We start from the raw sequence: 26,205 nt of genomic DNA, 5'->3' as shown, positions 1-26,205 counted from the left end.
GGTATTATTCATTGAGTTCCCAACATAGATAAAGTATGTGTGTTTTATAAGCTTACACACACACACACACACACACACACACACACACACACACACACACACACGCGCACGCACACACACACATAACCTCTCCTCCCTGACGCTGACATTCCCATTTTCGTGTTCGGTCCCAACAGCAACACACATACAAAGGATCCAGACAGTTGCCCAAACATCCCCATATCGACGGCGAGGAGAGTCTGTTTAATATACAGGGAACGATCCTATGTGATACCTTACTTACATGACATCCAACTAGTTTCGAATTCATAGAAAACGTACAGTGGAGAGAGAGGAGGAGGGGGGACTGTACTGGTGTAACAAATGCCAGTGTCACCCCCATCCCCCCTCCCTCCCTCCATCCCTCCCTGCCACTCTCTGTTGTCATTTCTATAACAAGTGGGAAATAATATTCATAATATATGTTTTCCCGTTGGTAAGTTTATCCTTTGTACATCATTATTATCCCCTTGTTAGGTTAGGTTAGGTTTGGTTAGGTTAGGTTTTAAAGTTATTGTACGATTGGGTGCAGGCCGTCACCATCTTGATCAGTGGAGTAATCAATGAGATGTGTCCCTCTGGATGGGCCATGATGGAAACTTTATGGTAAGGTCGTTGTTTATTTATTGTATCCAGTGCCCCCAGACCAGACCCTGGACCAAACCCCCACCAGACACAGACGACAATACTATACCAATTGGGGGCGCACATGGCTTATGTTGCCAGCTGTTGTTCAGTGAGGTATTGCCTGGGTCTGAACATAAGTCGAGGCTTCTGTTACGCTGCTCCATATACAACAACAGTTTACAACACCGCGCCTTCCCCTCCAACACTACAGTATGTTCCCTGTAGTTCAACGGTGAACACATATAAACATGGCAGCAGCTGTGCCATGTGGCGACATACACCCTCCACGTTTGAAACATTTGTGACTAAACACTTGTGCTCGATACACACCTGTTACGAAGTGGCAGGCGCAGTTACCTGTCTTTATTCGTGCTGATCAGTGACGAGTCTGTGTCCCTGTAAGCTGATGTTTGAGTGTCGATGTCCATACACTTTGTACATTAATTGACGTTAAAACGAGTGACTGAACACGAAAGTGAAACGAGAGAGTGTTCGTGCTGAGTCTGAACACAGGGTCACCTCCTCATATGTGTGTGAAAGCAATGGACAGGTAAGAAAAATAATTATATATATATATATATATATATATATATATATATATATATATATATATATATATATATATATATATATATATATATATATATATATATATATATATATATATATATATATATATATGTAATATTCAGAAATTTCAGTGTAATTTCAAAAACCTCGCCATTGGAGAGACTGAGTTCAAGGTCGTCCGAGGGAAGGCCGCGCTCTCGCACGTAGCGAGAGTTTGTGGAACTAGGCCTACATGATACTAAATGTAATTTACCGAATTAATATGGAGGCGAATTATGAAACTAAATATCAGTTATTAAATTAAAAGTAATGATAGATCGGATATCAGTCTGAATAATGTTAAGGGTGTCCCAAGAAAGTTATTAGTTAGGCGGAAAATACTGTATGTCACGTAGGCCTAAGCTAACGCCTTGAGAGGACACGAGGCTGGCTAGTCCTGTCACGCGAAAGCATTCGGACCAACAAGACGTCCCTGTGCGTCCCTCCACAGAAATAGTCACGTGGCCTAGTCACCTGTGTTGCGCTATTACAATATAACAAGTAAGTCTCATTCGATCTCAGATAGGGCAGTGATAGAGTTATCAAGAGCTAACAGTGAGTTAATTTCAGGGTTTCCGTCAGAACCCACTTGACTGCGAGAATGATGACTGCGAGAGACTGACTGCCGTTTGAGACTGCCGTTGATGATTGAGGATTGGCGATTGTCGCCGTTGGACCGATCAGTGTAGGCCTGTCACTGTTTAGCGGGGTAGCAAAGGATCTCTTGAGTGAATCTAGCCGTCTGTGACCGACACCACAACCGCATCCAGCCCATACGTGCACGAACTGATCGCTATAAGAACAGCCCAGTCCCAACCATTGTAAAAATTATCAATAACTTGTAATAAATCAGTGTATTCACTCCCAGTAAACACTACTCCTTGCACTGTCACTATGTTGAAATGAACTGTAGTTTGAGCTTTTCCCCATCTAGTTATTATATGTCTTATTTATTATCACTCATGTTACTATATATTATTTGTAATTCGTAACCCATTCCCCAAATATGTAACTGTATATTTTCAGCCTTCTGGCTGCCAAGCTCTTTCAATAAACCGTTAATTATTATTATTATTATTATTATTATATATATATATATATATATATATATATATATATATATATATATATATATATATATATATATATATATATATATATATATATATATATATATATATATATACACTGTATGTGTGTGTGTGTGTGTGAAAAATACTTCCTCATAGCAGGAGCTGTTGTACACGTGTGGCACCATATACAGTACAGTACACTGCACACATCAACAGGTGTGTGAATGGTGTGGTCACCCCGCTAGTACAAGGTTATGGGAAACAGACGCCTTGAAAATTGTTAATCGGCATGACTGTATTTACTGACGAACCTCAGGTATAATTACACTGTACTGTATACGCTCCCGGCCTCCTGAGCTGCCGTGAGGACACCAGCCAGCCAGTACACTTGTGTTAGATGTAAACATCGAATTTCCTCCAGAATTATGACGTAAATATTAACATAATTTCACCATGTAAAAATTAATTGAGAAGGAAAAACTCAAGTAAATTATTCAAAACGCGAGACCACAGGTGTTGGGTGCTGACACTCCTGCCCCCGACCTTGAATTTCTCTCCATGTTTTCACCTAAACTCCTTGCTGAATATTCTCTAAATTTTAAATATATATAATTACTAATGACACCTGGACGCCCAACTATGCATAGACCACAATTTTCTCACGTGTGAAGTAAGAGTTTCCTTACTGTTTGGTTATTTCAGTCACACAGAGCCACACTACCACTCAGCGGCGTCAACAGATCTTTACTGGGTGTCCAAGATAGCGTCCTCCCGCGTGGCGACGACCAGAGACAAGAGTGTGAAACAGTCCCACGTCAGTTGTTTTTGTCTTACCTGAACCTAAACTTACACACCCACTGATGCTGGGAGCTGACTGCTGGGTTATAGATCAATTAACTCTAATGTGGTAAAGTTGAGGGAAGGTTCACTTAATTATCCAAAACAATGATAACATAAAGCTTTACCTAACTCGTACAGCACTGTGAACCTGCTGGTGCTGACGGAGCTGACCCACGTTAACTGGAGGAGACGTTTCTTTCGCTCTGTCTCAGTCACTCGTTGTCTGGTCGGTGTTGACTGGTGTGGTCGGTGTTGACTGGTGTGGTCGGTGTTGATTGGTGTGGTCGGTGTTGACTGGTGTGGTCGGTGTTGACTGGTGTGGTCGGTGTTGACTGGTGTGGTCGGTGTTGACTGGTGTGGTCGGTGTTGACTGGTGTGGTCGGTGTTGACTGGTGTGGCCAATGTTGACTAGTGTGGTCGGTGTTGACTGGTGTGGTCGGTGTTAACTGGTGTGGTCGGTGTTGACTGGTGTGGCTAAAGTTGACTAGTCTTACTCCGATCCATAATTAGTTCAACTGCTCATGGTTAGATTGCACCTTGCTATTCACCACACACACACACACACACACACACACACACACACACACACACACACACACACACATACACACACACACAAGTTCATAAGTTGTCAACGGCAGAAAGAGGAGCCATAGTAAGGTCCTCCCTCCCCTGTGACCACCTACACACCCCTCCCCCTGCAGTACCTTTTAGACTATTACCTGCCGCCCTAACGTGGTAGACTCGTGTTAATACCTTCACTTGAGCCAGATGTAAAGTCAAGCGGAATGAGGTTATGCTAGCGGAATAAAAAAGCGTCATGTCTGGTGTCGTGATAGGCATCCTCGTGTAAGTTGGAGGGTCAGAACTAAAGTAACTGTAAAGGTTTAATACGATACTAAAGGTGTCGATATATATATATACGTTTGTCGAGGATGATTAACAAGGAAAAGGGTTTAAAGAAAAAAGTGAAAAGAAGTGGAAAGAGAAAAGAAAATTGCGATAAAAAGAGAGATAAAAAAGGATAGAAATAAATAACAAGGAAAGGAAGATAAAACTCATATATTTACAACAACAACAAAAAATAAATAAATTGTTACCCGGGCTACTAATTGGCGGGGTGTTAAACTTGGCGACAGTCTTTCCCGGAGAGTCGCCAACTTTTAGTACAGCAATTAAAAGTTGGCGGAGGAGAGAAGTTTTGGTCTCTGTTCCGGTAGTTGTTTGGGGAGGTTCTCTTCTAGTCCTGTTTCTTTCCTGTCTTTTGCTGTCACTCTACTGTCTGTCTGTTGTGTGTCTGTCTGTCTGTCTGTCTGTCTGTCTCCTACATATGTCTGTCTGTATCCCTGTTTGATACTTTCCCGTCTGCCGTCAATCTGTTCTCTGCCCGTCTGCCGTCACTATCCTGTCTACCGTCAGTTTTCCTCTCACCGATGGTCGTAGTAGTAGTCTAACAAACAACAACGACCTGAAACAACTTACCTTGAAGAAGCAGATGTAGGAGAATAAAAATAATAATAATTGAATAAATGAGGAGCAAAAAAAAAAATATGTGGAAATTTATTGCATGACAGACCAAAAGCAAGAAGAGCCGATAGTAAGACAGTAGTTCGTCTCGTACTAATGACAGATGACGATGGTTTGACACAGGCAGAGGGACGGCGCCACTTACTCTCCTGACTGGGGCTGACGTGAGGCTGATTACCCCTCCTGCACGCCTTGGCTGATGAGTTCATTTACCTGTGTACCGTCATTCAATCACTCCACCATCCTCCTCTACTCAGCCAGCATGCTTCTCATGGCTGTGCTTGGCGGCTGTTGTGAAGACTGCATGACGTCAAAGTATCAATAGTTTCTTCCACACGTTCCAAAATTATTTCCCCTTTCCCCTCCTCCTGTTTTATCTTTTTGTCTCGGTTCCTGTTACCAATATATTACCTAAATATCATAATTTCGTACAACAATAATGAGGATTTATGTAATGTGCTTATTGGTGAGGTATGCGGGGTTGAATTGGGCGGAGGTGGTGTGCGTGAGCGAGGGAAGGCGGGGTGGCGATGCTCAGATGTCTTGGCGCGGGTCCAGGCCGAGGTCGGATCCCCCTAAATTTGTATTGATTCTCCCTCTCTTAAATAAATACTAAGCCTCTAAAGCCTCTATAGAGATTCTCCTTTTCGGTAAGGTTGTCTTTGTGTCCGAGGGAAGTCATGGATAAAGGCCAGAATTTGTGATAATCAAGGGTTGAGCAAGAGGAACCTAACCTTGTGTAGCCCAGCTCTTCCCGCCCGCCGCCCCCCCCGTCTGGCAGGTTGTTGGCTCCCGAGGCAACTTTAAGCCGAGAGAGAGAGAGAGAGAGAGAGAGAAACTCTTTCAACTGACGCTCCCGGTAATATATAATTTGATTATAGACTTGAAACGCTATAAAGATGCTTGAGTGACACAGTAATGGCCGGCTAAGATTTACAGGAAGGAGTGTTTCAATTCAGTAGGGTTATAAGGCAGTCTATTTGTCTTAGATGTTCCTCTTGTTTGTGGTTGTGATTATGTGTTTTACCTGAGTCCTGCCTCACTACCCCGCCAAATTGTCTTCCGATGTTTATTCTCTTTTGTCTGACCTACACCGATGTATGTGACCTACACTAACACACACACACACACACACACACACACACACACTCTAGTATTTCCACCTGTATATTTGACTGATTATATTAGTGTGTGTGTGTATTAATTAGCACAGGTTTATGTTTACCTACTTGTCTGTCTGTCCACCTCTCTCTCTCTCTCTCTCTCTCTCTCTCTCTCTCTCTCTCTCTCTCTCTCTCTCTCTCTCCTTGGCATCATCTCATCACTTTCGCCCTTACGTCATCACTCACTATCATCTTCTCTTGTCTCACTTCACATCTTGTTTTGTTTACTTCATCTTCTTTTCTCTGTCGTTTCTCTAGACTTCCTCTATCTTGTTCTACACTCCTTCCCTTACCTTCCTCCGTGCCATTCTCCCATACACTAACCTCTACATCAGTTTATAATCTTATACAACAATAACTGTTTACTTTTTGTGTCATCTTAGTGTAGTTCCCCGTGAAAAATGACCATTATATAACTCTCTCTCTCTCTCTCTCTCTCTCTCTCTCTCTCTCTCTCTCTCTCTCTCTCTCTCTCTCTCTCTCTCTCTCTCTCTCTCTCTCTCCCAGTCTTTACAACCCACTGGGACGTCTTCATGTATAACCCTGACATTCTCCACACAATGTTTGTTTATCATTTCCAAGCCAGTTGTTCCAGTCAGAGTCTTCCTTGTAAATCGTTTTGTTGCTTTTCTTTGTAATGCTGTTTTTCCTCCCACTCATGTATGTTGTTGTTGTTGTTATTGTTGTTCTGTGGGGGGGGGGGGTTTCCTCTCTCTCATATGTGTGTCTTTTTAAAGCTTTATTGGGTTTATCTTTTCTTAGTTAAGATCCTATTTGATTTTCTCTCATACGTGTTGTAATAGTTCCTACATCCCTTTTCCCTTTCATCTCTCCCTCTCTCCCTTTCCTTTCACCGCCCGCTACCTCTTGTAAACACCATGCTTTTCACTCTCCACCCTAACCCCTCTCCTGTTATCATCGTGTTCTCTCCATTTCCTTTCATCGTTCACTAGTTCTCTCTCTCACACACACACCCCCTTCTCGTCCAAGTCCCTCGCCCGTGTCGCCTGTCAGCCCGTGACGGTGTGAGACCGTGTCAGTCACACCCCCTACCCTCCTCCATTGAGACTCAGGTCCCCTCTCTTGTTCTGCACAGTTTCCCCTTACATGGTTTTTTATTCCGTTTTCTGTTGAACATTTTGGTCACCCTCCCTAGGTGATGTGTCAACCTTGAACTCTTTTTTTCCTCACTATTCTTCTTCTTTGTCGTTTTATAAGTATTTCCCTCCCTCTTTTATTCCCCTTATTCCAATTTATCTCTAAGACCCCATTAATTATTTCTATTAATATATATATATCATATCCGTTTTTCATTGGATAAATAATGGCGTCATAAATTTATTTGTTTTTCGGATCTTTTTTATGTGGATTGATTTGTTCTTCACTGCTCGTTTGTTGCGTTTGTTTTGTCCTGTTTTTTCGTAATGTTTCACTTGTCATACATTAATGTGATTGTCCTTTTGATGTTTTGTTATTGAGAAATGTTATAGAAAAGGCATCTTACATACATACATACATACATACATACATACATACATACATACATACATACATACATATCTCCCTCCCTTTCTCTTTCCTTCATGCTCTCCCCCCTCTCTCTCTCCCCCACTCTCTCTCTTTCTCTCTCTCTCTCCCTCCATCTACCCCCACCTCCCTCTCCTCCCTCCTTCCATCTCCCCACACCTCCCCCTCCCTCCCCTCTCACCACGACCCCTACACCTCGTCACATACTCTGTCAACACCCCACCCCCCTCCCTACACAGTACCTCCACGATAATAACCTGTACCAAGGCTGCCAAGGACACCCATTGGGAGATCGATCAGGTCGCCAGCAGAAGATCGTGTTTACCTACTTACTGCTTTATCCTACTTGTTATGTATCTGTTTATCTTTTTGTTTACTTGTTTGTTTATTTGTTATTGTTGTTATTATTGTTATTATTGTTATTATTATTATTATTATTATTATTATTATTATTATTATTATTATTATTATTATTATTATTATTATTATTATTATAGCATAGTCACTTAATAGATAAATAGATAGATTATAACATTAAATTAATAGAAAGATTATAAGACACTCAATAGATAAATCAAGGAAGGAATTAATGAAGATTTATAGGAGAAAGAACCACGCCTTGACCTGACACGTGGAGAGTTGTGTGTGTGAGAGAGAGAGAGAGAGAGAAACTTACAGCCTCTCTCTCTCTCTCTCTCTCTCTCTCTCTCTCTCTCTCTCTCTCCATCTATATCAATCTCTCTCTTTCTTTCTTTCTTTCTTTCTTTCTTTCTTCGCTCACTCCTTCACACAAACACACACACCTACTCTCTGGTTTATAATGAGTGATAAGGGGATAAATAACAAAATTATTAATGGGTAAGTTAAGGACAGGAGAGCCAAGCGAAAGCAGAGACTAAGATGGTGGATGAAAATACTGAGTCCCCAGAGAGATAAAAAAATACTTTGAGAATTGGTGAAAAAACTAGCCTGAAATGTTTAGACTAGAGGACTGTGGTCGCCAACCCTCAGATATGAAAAACGGTACTGTGAGTGAGTGAGTGAGTGAGTGACTGAGTGAGTGAGTGAGTGAGTGAGTGAGTGAGTGAGTGAAATAAACGAACATTGAAGAGTATTACGTTCCCTATTCTTGAGTTCTGTTGATATCTTAGAGTAATTTAGTACTCATGTATCGTACTCAATGTGGTACCACGGCCATAAATAGTACTCAAGGTGGTGCCACGACCATAAATAGTACTCAAGGTGGTGGCTAGAGTCTGTCATCACACACTTTGAACTGCCACAGGTAAGGGGGACTCAGCCAAGTTATTAATACAGTCTTAATACAACTCACAGTGTTTTGGTACTCTGTGTGTTCTATTGCTGCTGTACACGGTGTTGGGGTGTAGATCAACTTGTGGGTGTGTGGGGGAGTGTGGGTGTGTGGTGGAGAGTGTGGGTGTGTGGTGGAGAGTGTGGGTGTGTGGGGGAGAGTGTGGGTGTGTGGGGGAGAGTGTGTTGAAGAGCATGTAATATTGGGTGAAAGCGTTTGGGAGAGTGTGAGACAGCCTGGGAGAGTGTGTGAGAGTGTGAGACAGCCTGGGAGAGTGTGTGAGAGTGAGAGACAGTCTGAGAGAGTGTGTGAGAGTGAGAGACAGTCTGAGAGAGTGTGTGAGAGTGAGAGACAGTCTGAGAGAGTGTGTGAGAGTGTGGGAACAGCCTGGGAGGTGTGTGAGGTGAGACAGCCTGGGGAGGTGTGTGGTGGGGAGCAGCCTGGGAGGTGTGTGAGAGTGAGGAGCAGTCTGAAAGTGTGTGTGAGGTGTGGGCAGCCTGGGGAAGTGGTGAGAGTGTGAGACAGCATACAGATGTGTGAGGTGAAGACAGTCTCTGAGAGTGTGTGTGAGTGTGAGACAGCCCTGGGAGAGTGGTGAGAGTGTGAGACAGCCTGGGGAGAATGTGTGAAGACAGTCTGGGAAGTGTGTGAGTGTGAGACACAAGTGGTGGTGAGACCGCCTGGAGGTGTGGCCAGAGGTGTGAGACAGCCTCGTGGAGGTGAGTGAGGTCTCCAAGACCAAGACAAGACTATCAGCTCACACACAATGGCTTTATACATCACCCCCCTCCTCCTGCCTCCCTGCCCCCCTCCTCCTCACCTGCCCTCCCCCCTGCCCTCCTCCTCCTCCTGCCCTCCCCCCCTGCCCTCCTCCTCCTGCCCTCCCCTGCCCTCCTCTCTCCCTCCCTCCTGCCCCCCCCTGCCCTCCTCCCACCTCCTGCCCTCCCCCTGCCCCTCCTCCTGCCTCCTCTGCCCTCCCCTCCCCCCCCCCCTCCTCCCCCCCTCCCCCCTGCCCTCCCCTCCTTGCCCTAACACATGCGTCTTTACTTACACACATTATAATAGAAACTCCCCCAAACAGTCCTCTCACACTCGCACATACTCCGACCTGCACTCACTCACTCTCACACACTTTCACACACTCTTACAAGCTCTCACACAAGGCTCGTTTGTTTCACTGAAAGTTATGGAGGTGATTTAAATTCTTTCAAACTGCTTTCGAGGCTTTAACTTGTTCAATATTATGACGCGCGTTTACCTACACCCATGAATATATATATATATATATATATATATATATATATATATATATATATATATATATATATATATATATATGTGTGTGTCTGTGTGTGTGTGTGTGTGTGTGAATGGTATTGTGTGCATCACAAAGCAAGCCTTCGTCTTGATGAACATAATAATTCAGGTGAGATACAGTACAAAGGAGGTCCCTGGTTTATCTCGGCTCCTCCCGGGACACCTGGTGAGACTCAAGGATCAACACACACACACAGCTACGGTCTTCAGCACCCCGAGGAATCTGGGTAATGTGGTCTGCCAGGCGATGGGGGTGGGGGGGGGATGGGCTGACCTAAGACCAAAGTTGGTGGAAATAACTACAACATATGAGGTCATCCATCCTCCTTCCTGGCGGTGGTGACGGGTTCACTAGCGGCATCTATCAGCGGTGAGAAAATTGAAGGATTGATTAGAAAAATGTTGGGGAATGATAAAAGAATGTAGCCGTCCTGAGTAACACCCCTCAGTGCCATACCTCACCACTAATCAGTACAAATGATCTAAGGTGTGCATGACTAAGGAGTGGACCGTGAAGGAGGGCGGGGCGCAGGGTGATGAGCTGTCAGACAAATATTCGACTAAATTAACTCACGTCATTATAGGTCTCCTGCTCAGTGAAGTAACAACTTTATACAGATAATTCAAAAGCTTCACAATAAAGTGTCGGTCAAGTATGGAGTCAAATCCACGTCTTAGTAATTTAAATGTTTCTTTTCTTTATGATAAACTCTTCACTAATCTTATCACTTAACACCTTGGGGGGGGGGGGGCACTTACGTCAAGGTTAACTACCACTTTATCGGGACCTTGGGACTTAGTGCTCTCGTTATGGTAAGTTCCAACAACTATGATTATGTGTGTGTGAATATTTCTCCCAGTTGATTGTAGTTTCAACAGGTGAGTGGTTGTCTAGTGGGGCGAGTGGTGGTGTGGTTGTGGTGTTGTTGGTGGGGTAGTGATGGTGGTGTAGGGGTGTGTTGGGGGTGGTGGTGGTGGAGAACGGTCGAGGAAGGAGGCATAAGGCTACAGGGACAGAGTCGTGACCATCCTCTACTCCCACTGTGAGATCAAACACCCCATTAGGTAACATCTCATCACCTCAGCCACCATTCCAACACGCAACTCTCGTCCCCTCATATTCCTGACACTGAAGACGTCGTGATCAAGAGCTCCTTCCAAAACTCATTAAATTCAGACCAAACATTGAATCTAAACTTGAGGCGGGACTTGATCAAACTTTATTGGGTAACTGTTTGAAAAGTACAGAAAATTGACGTGGGATCTCTATTCTTTTACGATTAGCTGAGAGACGAGAGAGTATTGACATAGTGAATGGTGAGGACAGATGGGTGTGTCTTGTATAATGTACCATTGTAGACACACACACACACACACACACACACACACACACACACACACACACAACGAGACACTAGCCAAAACCGAAACACATAAACAAGATATACACAAACAAACACATCATTCACACAGATGGACAGACAAACAAACAAACAGACAAACAAACAAACAGACATATTCACTGAAACACGAAATATCAAATAAAAAAAATACAATGCAGACGTCTCAACCTTCCGATACATTATAATATATATATTAAAAAAAAGGACAAACATTATTTTTTCCCCACAAGGAGTTGAAGGCAGGAGGACAGAAATAGACTCCGGTGAGGTAGAGAGGTGGATCACGCTAAAGCCTAATCCTAATTTCTTTTGATGGTGGGAGAGTGTGTTCATCAATCACATTTATAATGAGTTCACCGCGGTCTAGATACATTAGTCCTGCCTCTCACCCTCCTACTACTACTACTACTACTACTACTACTACTACTACTTCTTTGCTTCTTCCTCCTCCTCTTCTTCCTCTTGTTCCTCCTCCTTCTCCTTACCCACTCATTAGTACGACATCTTTTGAAAATATGCCTCGCCTCTGTCCTGCCTGCCTGACGTATGATCCTTTTATAGTAAATTTATTCATGGCAGTTCAGTCATTTACATGTTATTGTTTTTTGTGGAGTTTTGGTTTGTTTACTGTAACGTCAAGCTCTTCTCCTACCCTTTCTCCCTCCCTTCCTTCCTTCCTTCCTTCCTTCCTTCCTCCCCTCCGTCCGCCTCCCTGTAGATGGTGAGTTATATACTGGTCTTCTCTTCAGTCCTATACATCATCACTTCCTTGGCGTTTGTGTATCTAAGATTTATCCTTTTAATATCATTAATTCATAAACAAAGGAAAAGGTACAGCTATAAATACAAGATAGTGGAGTGTGTGGAGGGTGGACTGTGGTGGAGGAGGTAGTGGAGTGTGTGGAGGGTGGACTGTGGTGGAGGAGGTAGTGGAGTGTGTGGAGGGTGGACTGTGGTGGAGGAGGTAGTGGATGTGTGGAGGTGGGCTGTGGTGGAGGTGTGGAGTGTGTGGAGGTGGGCTGTGGTGGAGGTGGTGGAGGTGAGGTGAGTGGAGTGTGTGGAGGTGGACTGTGGTGGAGGAGGTGGTGGTGGGTGCAGTGCGTGTGGGGAGGTGGAGGGTGGACTGTGGTGGAGGAGGTGAGTGGAGTGCAGTGCGACTGGAGGTGGAGGTGGTGTGATGGTGGGTGCAGTGCGTGTGGAGGTGGAGGTGGACTGTGGTGGAGGTGGTGGAGTGCAGTGCGTGTGGAGGTGGAGGGCTGTGGTGGAGGAGAGTGGAGTGCAGTGCGTGTGGAGGAGGTGGAGGGTGAATTGTGGTGGAGGAGGTAGTTGAGTGCAGTGCGTGATAGGCAAATCCCAGCGCTCTTAAAGAGTTGCCACAAGTCGCCAATTTACATTCAGGAGAACCGTCCGTTTAATTACTTTTATCGAGGCAGCAAACACCGAGTACATTATTATTAATTTTATTACCGCTGAGATGTTAGAAGAGGCTGAGCTGCAGCTGAACCAAGGCGAGCTGGGCAGTGTTACTTCCTGCCCTCTAGTTAGCCTAACACATAGATTATATATATATATATATATATATATATATATATATATATATATATATATATATATATATATATATATATATATATATATATATATATATATATATATATAATATGAGTGTATATATAAAGTCAAAGCCCTGCATTAGAAGTGTAAACTTGGTGGGTAATAAATATGGTTGATACAAGACGTGAAGAAGCTTAAGTTAAAAATACAAGGCAGGACAGTAAAAGATTAAGGCAGGGACACAGCAGGTGTCACGCCTCGCACCTGCCGTCTGCCAGTTAACCTGTGGCAGGTGGCAGAACTCTGTCAGACAACAACACACCGGCGCTGGCAATTTAACAGTTGTCATGGCTTGTACAAGCAGGTGTTGAAATTATATCTCCATAATTATTAGTTATGGTTATATAATCAGGTTCCAATTATCCGCTGTGTTGATTAAAACATTATTTACAGACCTGAGCAACACAATAGAAAATATTTTTGTCTTGTGTCACATGAACGATATTAACATGTTTTAGGGGAATGATTTTTACATAAATTAATCAACTGTCGAAAGTTGATATAAGTAATACTTTTAATATAACTTTTGAGGTAAATGTGTTTGATGAAGGTAATACTCGGTGACTCCACAATGTATATCATTTATCGATGAAGGTGAATATTTCATATATTTTAAAATAGTATAAATTATTTCGCCATCAGGTGAATAATAATGTAGTCCTTGTGACCCAGGGGGCACTGGTCGTCAACACCACCCGTCCACCGAACACACAGCCGGGTGTCAGACGTGTGTATGTTTTGCCCCATATTTTCCTATGACACACCAGAGGCAGTTTGCTAGATTGGAGGTACCAGATCTGACGCCTCTCGGGCATAAGAGGAACCCGAATTATGCCTCTCAGACGTGGAGGCGGGGACACACCCATATAACCACCAAGTCAGAAGTCTCCCCCAGGAGCCATAAAGGTCTCTCACAGATAGAGTCTAGTGCTGGCCACATTTACTAGAGTACCGTTACCCTAAAATGTGGGTCACCCGCTGTCTGTATGGCTGATGCTCCTGCAGGCACCAAGTGGTCCTTCGAGGTCCTCAGTCGTGTTCCTGCCAGCACCACACACCGACCACCTAACCTAACACTAGACGGGGAGCTGTGAGGGCAGGTGCAACGAAATCCCTGTGTAATGTAAAACCATGATCATTACGACATACAGTCTATATATCTAAACAGAGAGGTTCCGAGATATGTTATTTTCGATAAGTCGGAATTTTCTTAGTTGGTACAAAATATTTATTATTAACATTATGTCGTACACTATACCATCCTTATATACAGTAGCTCCACATTATAACATCATACTCCACACTATGACAACATACTCCACACTATGACAACAACATACTATAACAACAACATATTCCACATAACAACATACTCCACTTAATGACAACATACACCACACTATAACAACAACATACTCCACATAACAACATACTCCACTTAACGACAACATACTCCACACTATAACAACAACATACTCCACATAACCACAACATCTTGAAACTATAAGAGCACCTACAACTTACCTCCGAATGTGAGAAGTTATATTATTGTTAACTTTCTGCACAGTTGATTCTCTCCTGCGTAGTACAATGGCTGGTCATTAGTTCACTAATTTACGCTGGATCAGGACAAAGGAAGGCTTGAGAGGTGCGCATCATAACTAATACTAGCTAAACACACAACACACACCCTGCAACACAAGTCATAAACACCCAGCAACACACACTACACCCCGCAACACACAACACACCCAGCAACACACACCCACAAACACACAATGAAGGCTCCAACTTGTAATAGGATATATCTACACCTAATGACGCGTTAATTTGACAAAGTCTTTATGATCTTTTATATAACTAATGAATTTACCCCAAAAAAGTCAATTCTAATTTTTATTTTCCACGAGACGTTTCCTCTCTCATATTTAAGTGGTAATATTATTAACCTATTTACAGTAATGATAAGTGTGGTGGGTGTCAGCTGCTGGCCTCACGCACCCCCCTCACACACTCTACCATCAGTCTTGTCACCTCAACCGCATCTTCTATATTCACAACACACTCTAATGCTCGCTGTCTTGCTCGTTATGTTTTGTTCCAATAATATTTTTGGGGGTAGTGGTTATTATTCCTTGACGGTGGCCCAGCCTCCGGTATCCTAACACGATTTTGCTGTTTAACTTGAGTGTTTCATCGAGAAGAACTTTTGACAGTGGAGGAGCATCAGAATCTGTTAAGGTTAAGGAAACTTGAGAGACACACACACACACACACAGGTGTTGACTAGCCCACGGAAGGAAAAGGTCGCATGCTGGTCAGTAGTTACACGCTGTTGAGTTGAAGCAGCAGGCGAACTGATCATTAACTCCTGACCTCCGCCTCTGCCCCTATTACAGGTTAACTGGAGGTCACGCTTAATGAATCGGCTTAAATGTTTATTGACCGTGAGAGTTAGTAAAGACGAGGATACTAAGCTTTTAAAAGTTATGAACTGAGCCTTTAAGATATTTCATGGTAAAACTGACTTAATGGGAGTCACGATTAAGGTTTATTTTCTCTGATATTCGTCTGTTGTCAGCATTATACAGACCGTAATTAACTGTGGTATTTAGCGCTGTTTCACGTCTATACATAAACATTGTATTGTGTGTTGAGATTATATAATACTTTTCATTCTTTCTTTCTCTTTTTATTAAATATAATGAAAACATTTAGAACTAGACCAATTATGTTCACCCGTATTCATATGTATACATATTATCGTCAGATACTGCTTATTATTACACTATACTTTGTGTACGTGTGTATGTATGCAATATGTATCATAAATGCACTTGTAACTAGATTTCAATTCCTTACATGAATAAATAAATAATAATATAAACATTAAGAAGAGGCGAGGCCAGGTGTGTGTGTGTGTGTTAGCTGTAGTTCGCGTGCGTGTGTACCCGGCTGTCGTCATTAGGGTGAAGGCTCCACTATCCGGTCATTAGAGTGCTAAGCCAATTAGGCGGCCACCCATCACTGAGTGCTGGCGACCATTGCCCTCCACACACTGTAACACGTACACCCTCGCCTCCATATACACCGTGTGAATGTATATACATATTCATATATACACACTACATGTAATCGTAGTAATAGTACAGACACACGTACAGTCCGTGGCGGCTTTGACTGGTTGATTAAACTAGACTTTGTGAGCCGGATAAAATGAATAAGTTCCGCCATTAACCTGTATTTGTTTTTTGTTTTGTTTTTCAGTCCATTCAGCAGAACAAAATAATATACTCACCTGTGTACTGACTCGTCATGACGGCGACGATGACGGAGACGATGACGGCGACGATGACGGAGACTATGACGGCGACGATGACGGAGACGATGACGGAGACGATGACAGAGACGATGACACCTGTAGTGGTAGTTGTTGGCGGTTTGTTTATTTGTGTCCAGCAGAATTTAATAAAGGCCGCCAGAGACTCAGCTCAAGCCCAAGATGGCCGTCACACACCAAGAGAGGCACTATTTTACCGAAAGAAGCTATAATGATGCTGCTTGTAATAATGACCTAAATAGTAAACATTGTGGTTTATAACAGTGTTCATGTGTTAGATAAATCTTCCTTACAACTACATGTAGAGTGGAAATGTTTACCTGTAGAACGTGTCGCCATCACTGTTACATCTCCGAGGTTGTGTCTCACACCACAACACTCAGCGGACGACAGACCACACTTGACACACGAACATTGGTCGTTCAAGGAATCTCTGCTGCATTTGCATGCCACAAACTTTAGGCGGGTCGAGGCAGCTACCTTTTGATTTATCCAAACCATGTAGACATTTCCCTCTCCCACTTTCCTCCCTCGGCCACCCGGACCTGGGAGTAATGGCCGATTCTCCAGTGGTCATGGCCAACCCAGTCCGCTGCTCCCACGATATACTTTTTAGGGTTTCCTTAGTAGGCAACTTGTGGCGGGACTGTGCGTGTGTTGCTCTGCAGAACAGGTAATACCTCACAGTGTTTAGGCCTGAAAATCACTACAGTATAACAGGCAGTTATGTCATGTTACCCTGGCGAGGTCTGGCAGGTTTAATGGTCAGGTTTGTTACCGAGTTGGTGATATCAATCACCTGTGATGTAGGTGAGTCCCGGGATGAAGAATAATCCCCGCCAGGATGTTCCTGCTGAGATGGCTGACGAGAACCTCAACGGCGGTGTCTGATGACTTAATGGCTGGATATCGCTGAAGACACATTTTGAGGCTTTAAGGTGGTGTCTCCTTCCGGGTTGCTCGTGTACGGGAGGCCGCAGGAGAGACACACTTATGTCTCAACTTTCTTGTCTTTACGTCACTGGTTACTTTGTCTGTAAGAATGGAAGCTATACTTCCTTGTTGTATCTTACAGACAAAACCAGAGTAACAGTGTCAAGTTTGTGGTCCGGCAGTTCTATACATGTTGAAGTAATCCATTTATGTGATTAGCTACAAACACCTGATGTAGCCTTAGGTGTTATTTGGTCTCCATCACTCTCCAGGAATATTATTAGTCCAGACTCGTCGTCTTGACAAGCCCAGCAGAAATACTCACGAGTGCCAAGATAAGGTCCTATTGGCCCAAGGTTCAGTTACCTTGAACGCCAGAAACTTCATCTATGAAATCTGTGAAAGAAATAAACTTTTTGTTTAATAACTCGCATCATAAACATCATCAGTTGTCAACCTCTTCCTCTCCGCTGTGATCAAGCTCGTCTATAAAGACTCTCGACCATAACCACCAGATGAAAGTGTGACGAGCAGAGGGTCATCCATTCACCAACGGTGTAGTCAACATAAGTGTCAGCTATCTCATCTTTCTGTATTCTGAGAAGTACAGTTTCTCTCTCTGGCTCACTGCCTGCCACTGTACTGTGTCAACAACTTATGCACGGGGATGACCAATCATGAGCCATCGCCACACAGTTCCCTGTTCGAAGCTGAGACTTACAATACTGTAGTTACGAGAGCAGATAATCATCAACAATATACCAATAAGGTGTTTCTTCACGCAGCGTTACCCTGTCTTAGATGATATAAGGAACCTCACACAACATTATAAGCACAGTCGTTAAAGCGGCAGACAACCATGGTGCAACACAGTGAGAGGCGACGACACTTTGTTGTGATGGTGGTAGCTGGTGCCTCAACCTGATGTACAGGATAATTAATCTCCAGGAGGTGCCAGAAAGATTCTTGATAAGGGTCTTTTTGTCACCTGGACCGTGAACAAATTAGATAATATTGTAGATGCAATAATCTTCACCAGGTAAATATATATTGCACGAGATATGTTTACAAGAAGATTGCAACTTGCCGCCGCCCTTCATTCTCACTCCCTGACACACGAGTAATTTATTACCAGCTGTACAAGTGAATAATTACTCCCAGTTTAACATTATATATAAATGTTTACTAATATAATCCCCATATATAATCACACACGGGTTTCTTCCTCCACTAACACTTGATAATAAGGAACAGACTGGCCGAGCGGCTTAGTAAGATGTTAGTGATAAAATAATAAATTAATTCTTGTACAATAATTTATCCCTTGTCATTGTGATTAATTATTTAGTGATGAACGGAGACCACCCCCCTCCCCTCCCCTCGGTCACCAAAGCTTGTATACATGAAGAGACTATGTATATCTTCCTACTTATACATTTACATACATAAACACTAATATACATAAAATGAATTACAAAGACTGAGTTCCTTCCCCTCCTTGTCATCATATCATCGGAGAGTCTTTACGCTTCACTTATTATCCTCAACATCTTTTCATTACATTATCTCTAAACCCTCGTCTTACTTATGTGATGACGCGTACCAAGTGGGACGAGACGGCTGAGTGGATATATAACACTCATTTCTTCACCCATTGGTCGCCAGTTCGAATCCCGTTGCCCATCTCACCAGTCGACCTAGCTCTATCAGTACATCCTGAAGAGACTTTTACACGTGCAATACCAAGTTGTTATTTACGTACTGCTTAATGTCTAAAATCCTTGTCTCATAAACATAGACATACATATACACCCTTAGTTTATTATATAGATGTTTGTTATAATGTCTTTAATGTCTCTTCTCTTCCTCAGATGTGGACGTGAAGACAGCGGCTAATACGTCTGTCTGGGTGAGGCTCTTTTGCTTTACCTGTAGATAATGAGAACTGTCTCTTTGGATGATTAATTAAGAGCTTGAAGTAAAGTAGTATTGCATTACAGTTCTCTAATGTAGGAATTAATCTTGTTTTTTCGGTAATAAATGATAAATGTAATAAAGAAAGAAAGAATTCACAAAAACTAATGAACAGTTATTAGTAACAGAATTAGGTTTACGATTCACCTCTTTGGTTATTTTGGACATCTGATAAAGGCAGATTTCTGTTCCTTTTGGTGTTGTTGGAACTATGTATCGCTGCACAGTAAGTGTATCTCATTGTACATGGTGAAATAGTGTGTACAAGACAACAAAACAATGTGTTCACCCAAATGTTCGTCTCCCTCCCTTTAGTCTTTACCTACCAACTATTGTTTATACTGTACTTAGTAGCCGCTTGGTGGCGCCACCGTCGGGGTAACCGGGTTCGCCCAGTGGAGTGAGCCATCGCTGCGGTATAGAACCCTTGTCCTTAGTCACTAGTTCATGGCGGGGAGGGAGGGGGTGGGGTGAGTGCTCGCCCAAACACAGTATTTATTGAGGAATTTCATCAGTTTCAACGGCGCCAATAACCCTAGCAATTGAAGCATCCAAAACGAACAACTTCATCAACTTGGCTCCATTACTTACCAAATTCTGCAACATTACTGATACATCATCAGCGAGGGACAGCTGATGCTCTATTAACATGCAGTTTCTAAAGAGCAGTCAGGCACAGTTACCTTCAACACAAGCTATAAATTGCATGAAGCAGTTTCGGAGTAAGCAGCACTTCCGTGTTGCCAGGCCAGATGAATGAGGCCAGATATTCTCATCCTACCAGTATTCCAGCTATAATAGAGAGCGAGGTGAGCCTGGACCAGGATACTCAGAGACTGTACGTTACATCTCTCCCTAGACTTGTGAGACACATCTCTTATGCTAAGGCACAGTCAGCGGCCAAACCTTTTTAAATTACACTGAGACCATCATTACTATATATATATATATATATATATATATATATATATATATATATATATATATATATATATATATATATATATATATATATATATATATATATTCAGCCAGAAAACAAGTGACGTACGAGGTTCTAAGAACCACAATTTAGGCAATTGCCGGCTGAGATGTTAGTGTTGTGAGGGAGACCTGCTTCCTCAGGCGGTGTTTGGGGCACAAACATTTATATGGTTTCAACCTCAATAACCTTATGGAGTGATCTGAAACAGCAGCAGCACTGTATACACTAAACTTAAGTAATATAAGAGGGAATTAGTTATAGATAACGTCAAGACCATCTTTAAGAAGTTTCTGTTTTAATAAGATTTCACCCGAGTAAAGTTCTTATACGAGAACCTTCGTCTCGCTGGGCAGCACTTGAGTGGCGGCAACAGCTGGCCGGCAACAAAGAGCCAGATCTGCCGGATTCCGAACCAAAAATTGCTGTAGTTTGTGATTGATAATGGAATTCAATGCAGCAGCCGGAGGGGGGGGGGGCGCAGTTCCTCTTGAAGAAAATTATCCCGCGGTGAGACAGATGATAACAGGAGAGCTTCACCTGTAAGACCCGGGGAACGGGCAACACATCCGACACACTGCCTGATGAAGACCTGTACGTGTTTCCTGACTCCCTTTGGCTGCTTTGCAAATTTAGACCTAAGCCTCCCCTCCTGGTCGGGTGTCTGGCAGCAGCTACACACACCACGACTTAACATGACTATCTACAACACAACACAACACAACGCAACACAACACAACACAACACAACACAACACAACGCAACACAACACAACACAACACAACACAACACAACACAACACAACACAACACTACCATATCTTAGTTCCTGTATCTAGATGATCTCCCTGAAGTTTACCTCACCGATACCGTCACTACCAGATAAACAGTCCAGGTTTATGGTTGTTTATTCAGTAAATGATATAAGTAAACATAAATATACAATGTTAGTTATAATCACCAGATGTCTAATGTTGTATATAACTAGTGAGTGTCTAGGTTCTGGTAGAGTAGTGAGTGTCTAGGTTCTGGTAGAGTAGTGAGTGTCTAGGTTCTGGTAGAGTAGTGAGTGTCTAGGTTCTGGTAGAGTAGTGAGTGTCTAGGTTCTGGTAGAGTAGTGAGTGTCTAGGTTCTGGTAGAGTAGTGAGTGTCTAGGTTCTGGTTTTACTGATTTATTTTTATATTTGTTACTTGTTTCCTCTCTCTAGTACATACTTTATTCTTTCTCTCTGTTTCACACCTCTCTCTCTCTCTCTCTCTCTCTCTCTCTCTCTCTCTCTCTCTCACTCATACACCGTGTTTGATGTCCCTGAGCTAATATTCATAAGACTGAGAAGTTATACCCGAAAGACAACAGAATCTATAACTATAATCAATGCGGTGTCTTAAATGGCAGAAACACAAGAACCAAGACTACCGCAGGAAAAAATATATAATTCTCAATAGGCCAAAGAAGTAACTCTAATATAGCATAACAACAGAGTCGATGCGGGTTAAATATACCATCACTATCAGCATCGTCACACACCAGTACACCACAACTACACCACAGGCTGGTATGATGAGGTTCACTATTCTATGGCCCCTCACTGTTCACTCACCACCAAACACTAAACCTTTTGAGTTATTTACGGTAAAATTCTCATAATTTGTGCAACTCTTTAACATTATAAAATATATACCATGTAAAATACAATACACCTGCAGCTTGAATATCTTTATACAGGTACACGCTATAATTACACTGTGACAAAATACTTTAACCCACTCAGCCTATTATTGTTGGTACACTGTAAAGTATCGTGCTGGGTAAAGCTCTCTGATTACACTACAGTATCATGTCTCACAGCTCACTGAAGTACACGCATGGGTAGGTGGAGCATGGTTTAAAAATACGCAAGTTTACGCCAGGACTGTGACGATTTCGTGTGGTATAAACAGTAGTTCTTCCATTCGTTCGTTATATAAAAATTTAATACTATCTAACGTGGAGTAATTAATAGTATGGGCAGGTGACCCTACCCCGAGCGACAGTATCCTCTCGCGTAAGATAAAACTGGCAAGTTGTGGTGTAGAAGTTGTGGTATCTCAGGAAGACAGAGACACAAGTTGTCCTCTCTGGGTATTACACGTGAGTCAAGTTTACTGATGTCTTCACTCACTCTTCTTCATTATTTTATCAGTGAGAAAGTTAAGGAATTTCTGTTACTTATATAGAATGGAAAAATCTCACAGCAAAAATTTCAGTTCGTTATCTATCTTCATAATCGTAGCCGAGTATAACGAACAGACACACAAACAGACTCTGAGAAGAGATAAAATAATGTTTAGGAATCAAATGACTTACACATTACATCATGAAAAATTTTGAGAACTTAACTCATACTAAGGCGATCCTGAGGCAGCTCTCTCGCTAATGAGTTCTGTGATGCCAAAAATTAAGAAATTAATTAGGAAGAAAATGGAAGTTGAAGGAAGGATTTTGGAAGACTGGACATAGAGGTGAAAACAAAAATTAAAACAAATCCAAAACAGATTTATGAGCAAAAAGTAGAACATCAGTGTAAGAAGTAATAAATGTACTGACAATTTAGTTCTTAAGATTATAAAATATTTTTTTTGTCTTCTGTTTGTTCTCATCCTTCTTTTTTTTCTTTTACAGGTGTCATGCAATGGGCGCTTTCGTGTGGTGAACTTGAGAGTGCAGCTTCTACATTGAACAATTCATAAAGACATTAAAACAATGATCTTCTCGTTCTGATAGACTCCCTGTTGTGGTGTGGTGGTACTGCCTTTACTGCATAATATAAACAAAGGCAACCAAATTGAGAACGATGGAGAACGACACACTTAGTGAACCAGAGGACACCATCCCTCTCAACTGCTCTTATCTGTTGTATGGTGACCTCTACAACAGGTCAGATTTCCTCAACGAATCCAACTGCACTCTGGGGCTGTTCACGGGAGGCAAAAATGAGATGAGCATCGCGGCCATCGTTATTACACAGATGTTCTACGCCATCACGTGTCTGGTGGGTCTGTGCGGCAACACCCTCGTCATCTACGTAGTCACCAGGTTCTCCAAGATGCAGACGGTCACCAATCTGTACATTCTCAATCTTGCCATCGCTGACGAGCTGTTTGTAGTCGGGATCCCCTTCTTGATGACCACCTCCATGTTGCGTTACTGGCCCTTCGGCTCAATCATGTGTAAGTTGTACATGATCACGACGTCCCTCAACCAGTTCACCAGTTCACTCTTCCTGACCATCATGAGCGCTGACCGGTACATCGCCGTCTGTCACCCCATCAGCTCACCGAGGTTCCGGACACCTATGATCTCCAAGCTGGTGTCCCTGACGGCCTGGACCTTATCTGCCCTCATGATCGTGCCAGTCTTCATGTACTCCAACACACTCCAGGACAACGGCTTAGATAACTGCAATATCTTTTGGCCAGAGAGTCAAGGAGTGAGGGGCGAGATCGCCTTTATCCGATATTCCTTCGCTCTTGCTTTCGGAATCCCTCTTACTCTCATCTTTATCTTCTACAGTTTAGTTCTCCACAAGTTGAAGTCCGTCGGACCCAAGTCAAAGTCTAAAGAGAAGAAGAAGTCACGGCAGAAGGTGACCCGGCTGGTGCTGACGGTGATCACAGTTTACGTCATCTGCTGGCTCCCCTACTGGGTGTTGCAGCTCACCCTCATCCTCAGCACGCCAAAACAGGGGCACAGTAACTTCATGGTGGTGCTGTTCATGATCTCCTCCTGCCTCTCCTACATTAACTCGGCGCTCAACCCCATCCTGTACGCCTTCCTCAGTGACAACTTCAAAAAGAGCTTCATGAAAGCGTGCACCTGCGCCGCCAGGATGGAGGTCAACAACGCCCTAAGACCTGAGAACTCTATGTTTCCCCTTCGTCAGCGGGGGACATCGGCGAAATCCCGCATGACCCGACGAGACAGAGAGTCCGGGGAGGGAACTACGTCCCAGTGTGGACTTAGCAAGGAGCCCTCTACAGCCGTCACCACTACCAACGCCAGGCCCAACCTGAGCAATAACAGCGGTAGCAGTGGCGATGAGCTCACTGTCAGGAACGGAAGGTCTCCAGGACCCCGGCTCCCGGACCTTATCCAGTAGGCTGCCTCGACGGCCATGCTGCTGGGCTGTCAGCAACACACACCTGCTCGGCCATCCTCGACACAACACATTGTGCTTAAGGTTTCCTGAACGTCTTAATCATTCCTGAGATAAATGGGAACCAAAACCACATCACAACTATTGGTCACTTAATGAGTAACATGTTATAATAGGCTGAGTTCTTTCACCTTATATCACAAGTGATGCAAAAAAATAACATTAACCTGTGAGTTATATTTTGCTGTCAACCTCCACAATGTTTAGTTAACAACAGACCTGGACTGTTAATGTGGGTACTGATGTGGCGTCAATAATCTTATATGAAGGTCAAGTCATTATGACTGTAACGTCCTTTACACGTTACATCACTGACTTGTATGTAACGTTCTTCTGAAGCTCCAGTTACGTCACCTACCTGCACGTTACATAACTTACCCTGGTAGTGATGTTGGTAAAATTCACGTAACATCACACACCTGTGTCTTGCATCACTCATTTGCATGTGATGTCATTTACTAAATGTTGTGTCACTTGAATGTAAAATAATTCACCAACATCTGTACTCTTACCTGAACCTGACTCACTTACCTTCAGTACTTGGATATGGTATTCCTTACTTGTAGTTGACGTCACAGGTGTTGTTAAAGCGTCCCCCCCCCCCTTCCTCCCCCACCACCTTGGCGACACTTTTTTGCTTTACTTTTGTTTTGTTTTTATTTTTCATGTACATAACAACTGTTGTGAGATGTGGTAGCTATACGGAGGCAGCTCACCAAAGTGTACCTCTGGCAGTGTCGACGCTACCGAACGACGTCATCTTTGTCTCTCACAACAGCTGGTCAATGTTAACAACACTACTTTTTAGTCATAAGTCAATGTGAAAGTGATTGATTGAAGAAATGTCAGTGTCATTTGATATATATATATATATATATATATATATATATATATATATATATATATATATATATATATATATATATATATATATACCGAAGCAGAATCTTTTATTATAAATGAAAGGATAGGACAAGATATATCCAACACTCGCCACCAAACAACATACAACCTAGAAATGTGCCGTATGGAGTCGAGGAAAACAGACATTTCCATAGTTCCATTTATAACAGGCGTGGTGTAGAGGTTTCTACCTATATGTGACCACAATGTTATCGTGCTTATATTAAACACGTTAAATGTAGTATTGTGCAAATGTGTATCAAGAAAAAACATAAAAACAAGAGTGATTTTATATGTGACGTGAAGAATGCGCTTGGAGCTCTTCCAGTGTTCATCAATGTTATGTACTATGTTGTTTGTGTATGAAGTGACGACCGTGGCAGTGTACGTCTACAGTTATCGTTCAAGGTTGGTCATTCATTATTAGTGGTGGTTCAGGTGTGGTTAGTCATTTATAGTAGTGGCTTAGAGTCATCACTTCATTGACACCTGTTGTTGAATGTATTGTTATTCATTTACAGGTGGTGTTTTCACGGCTGTATAATAACCCACTCCTAAAGTAACTACCAAACGTGGCTCTGTGACGGTGTATATAATGAGTTATACAATGGGTTATACAAGGCCCATACAGTGAATTAATGAGTTATACATTGTTCCATGCAGTGAATTAATGAGTTATACAATGAATTAATTAGTTATACAGTTGTACAAATGGAGCCTCTAGCTTTATAAATTAATGCCAAATATTATAACCAGTTTTAAGTTTTATATCAACTCCCCAAATCAAAATATTAGTCAGTGGTCATGAAGAAAAACGTATTTACTCG

General features: G+C 42.6%; 1 protein-coding gene across 3 annotated transcripts in view; it reads left to right on the top strand.

The window, feature by feature from the left end:
- The window catches only part of LOC121870465 (somatostatin receptor type 2-like), an 85,710-nt gene extending 60,300 nt beyond the window's left edge, over positions 1–25,410 (top strand). For all 3 annotated transcript variants that reach the window (XM_042372291.1, XM_042372289.1, XM_042372290.1), the window contains 2 exons: positions 19,196–19,233; positions 22,942–25,410. In XM_042372291.1, coding sequence (XP_042228225.1) covers positions 23,114–24,418 — 1,305 coding nt within the window. In that variant the 5' untranslated portion in view covers positions 19,196–19,233; positions 22,942–23,113 and the 3' untranslated portion in view covers positions 24,419–25,410. The remainder of the gene's footprint in view (positions 1–19,195; positions 19,234–22,941) is intronic.
- The last annotated feature ends 795 nt before the right edge of the window (positions 25,411–26,205 follow it).

This window comes from Homarus americanus, unplaced genomic scaffold (assembly GCF_018991925.1).
Source record: "Homarus americanus isolate GMGI-L3 unplaced genomic scaffold, GMGI_Hamer_2.0 scaffold8584, whole genome shotgun sequence".
NCBI classification, from domain to species: domain Eukaryota; kingdom Metazoa; phylum Arthropoda; class Malacostraca; order Decapoda; family Nephropidae; genus Homarus; species Homarus americanus.
Note: the sequence above shows the minus strand (reverse complement) of the source record. Positions and strands in the feature narration are given on the sequence as shown.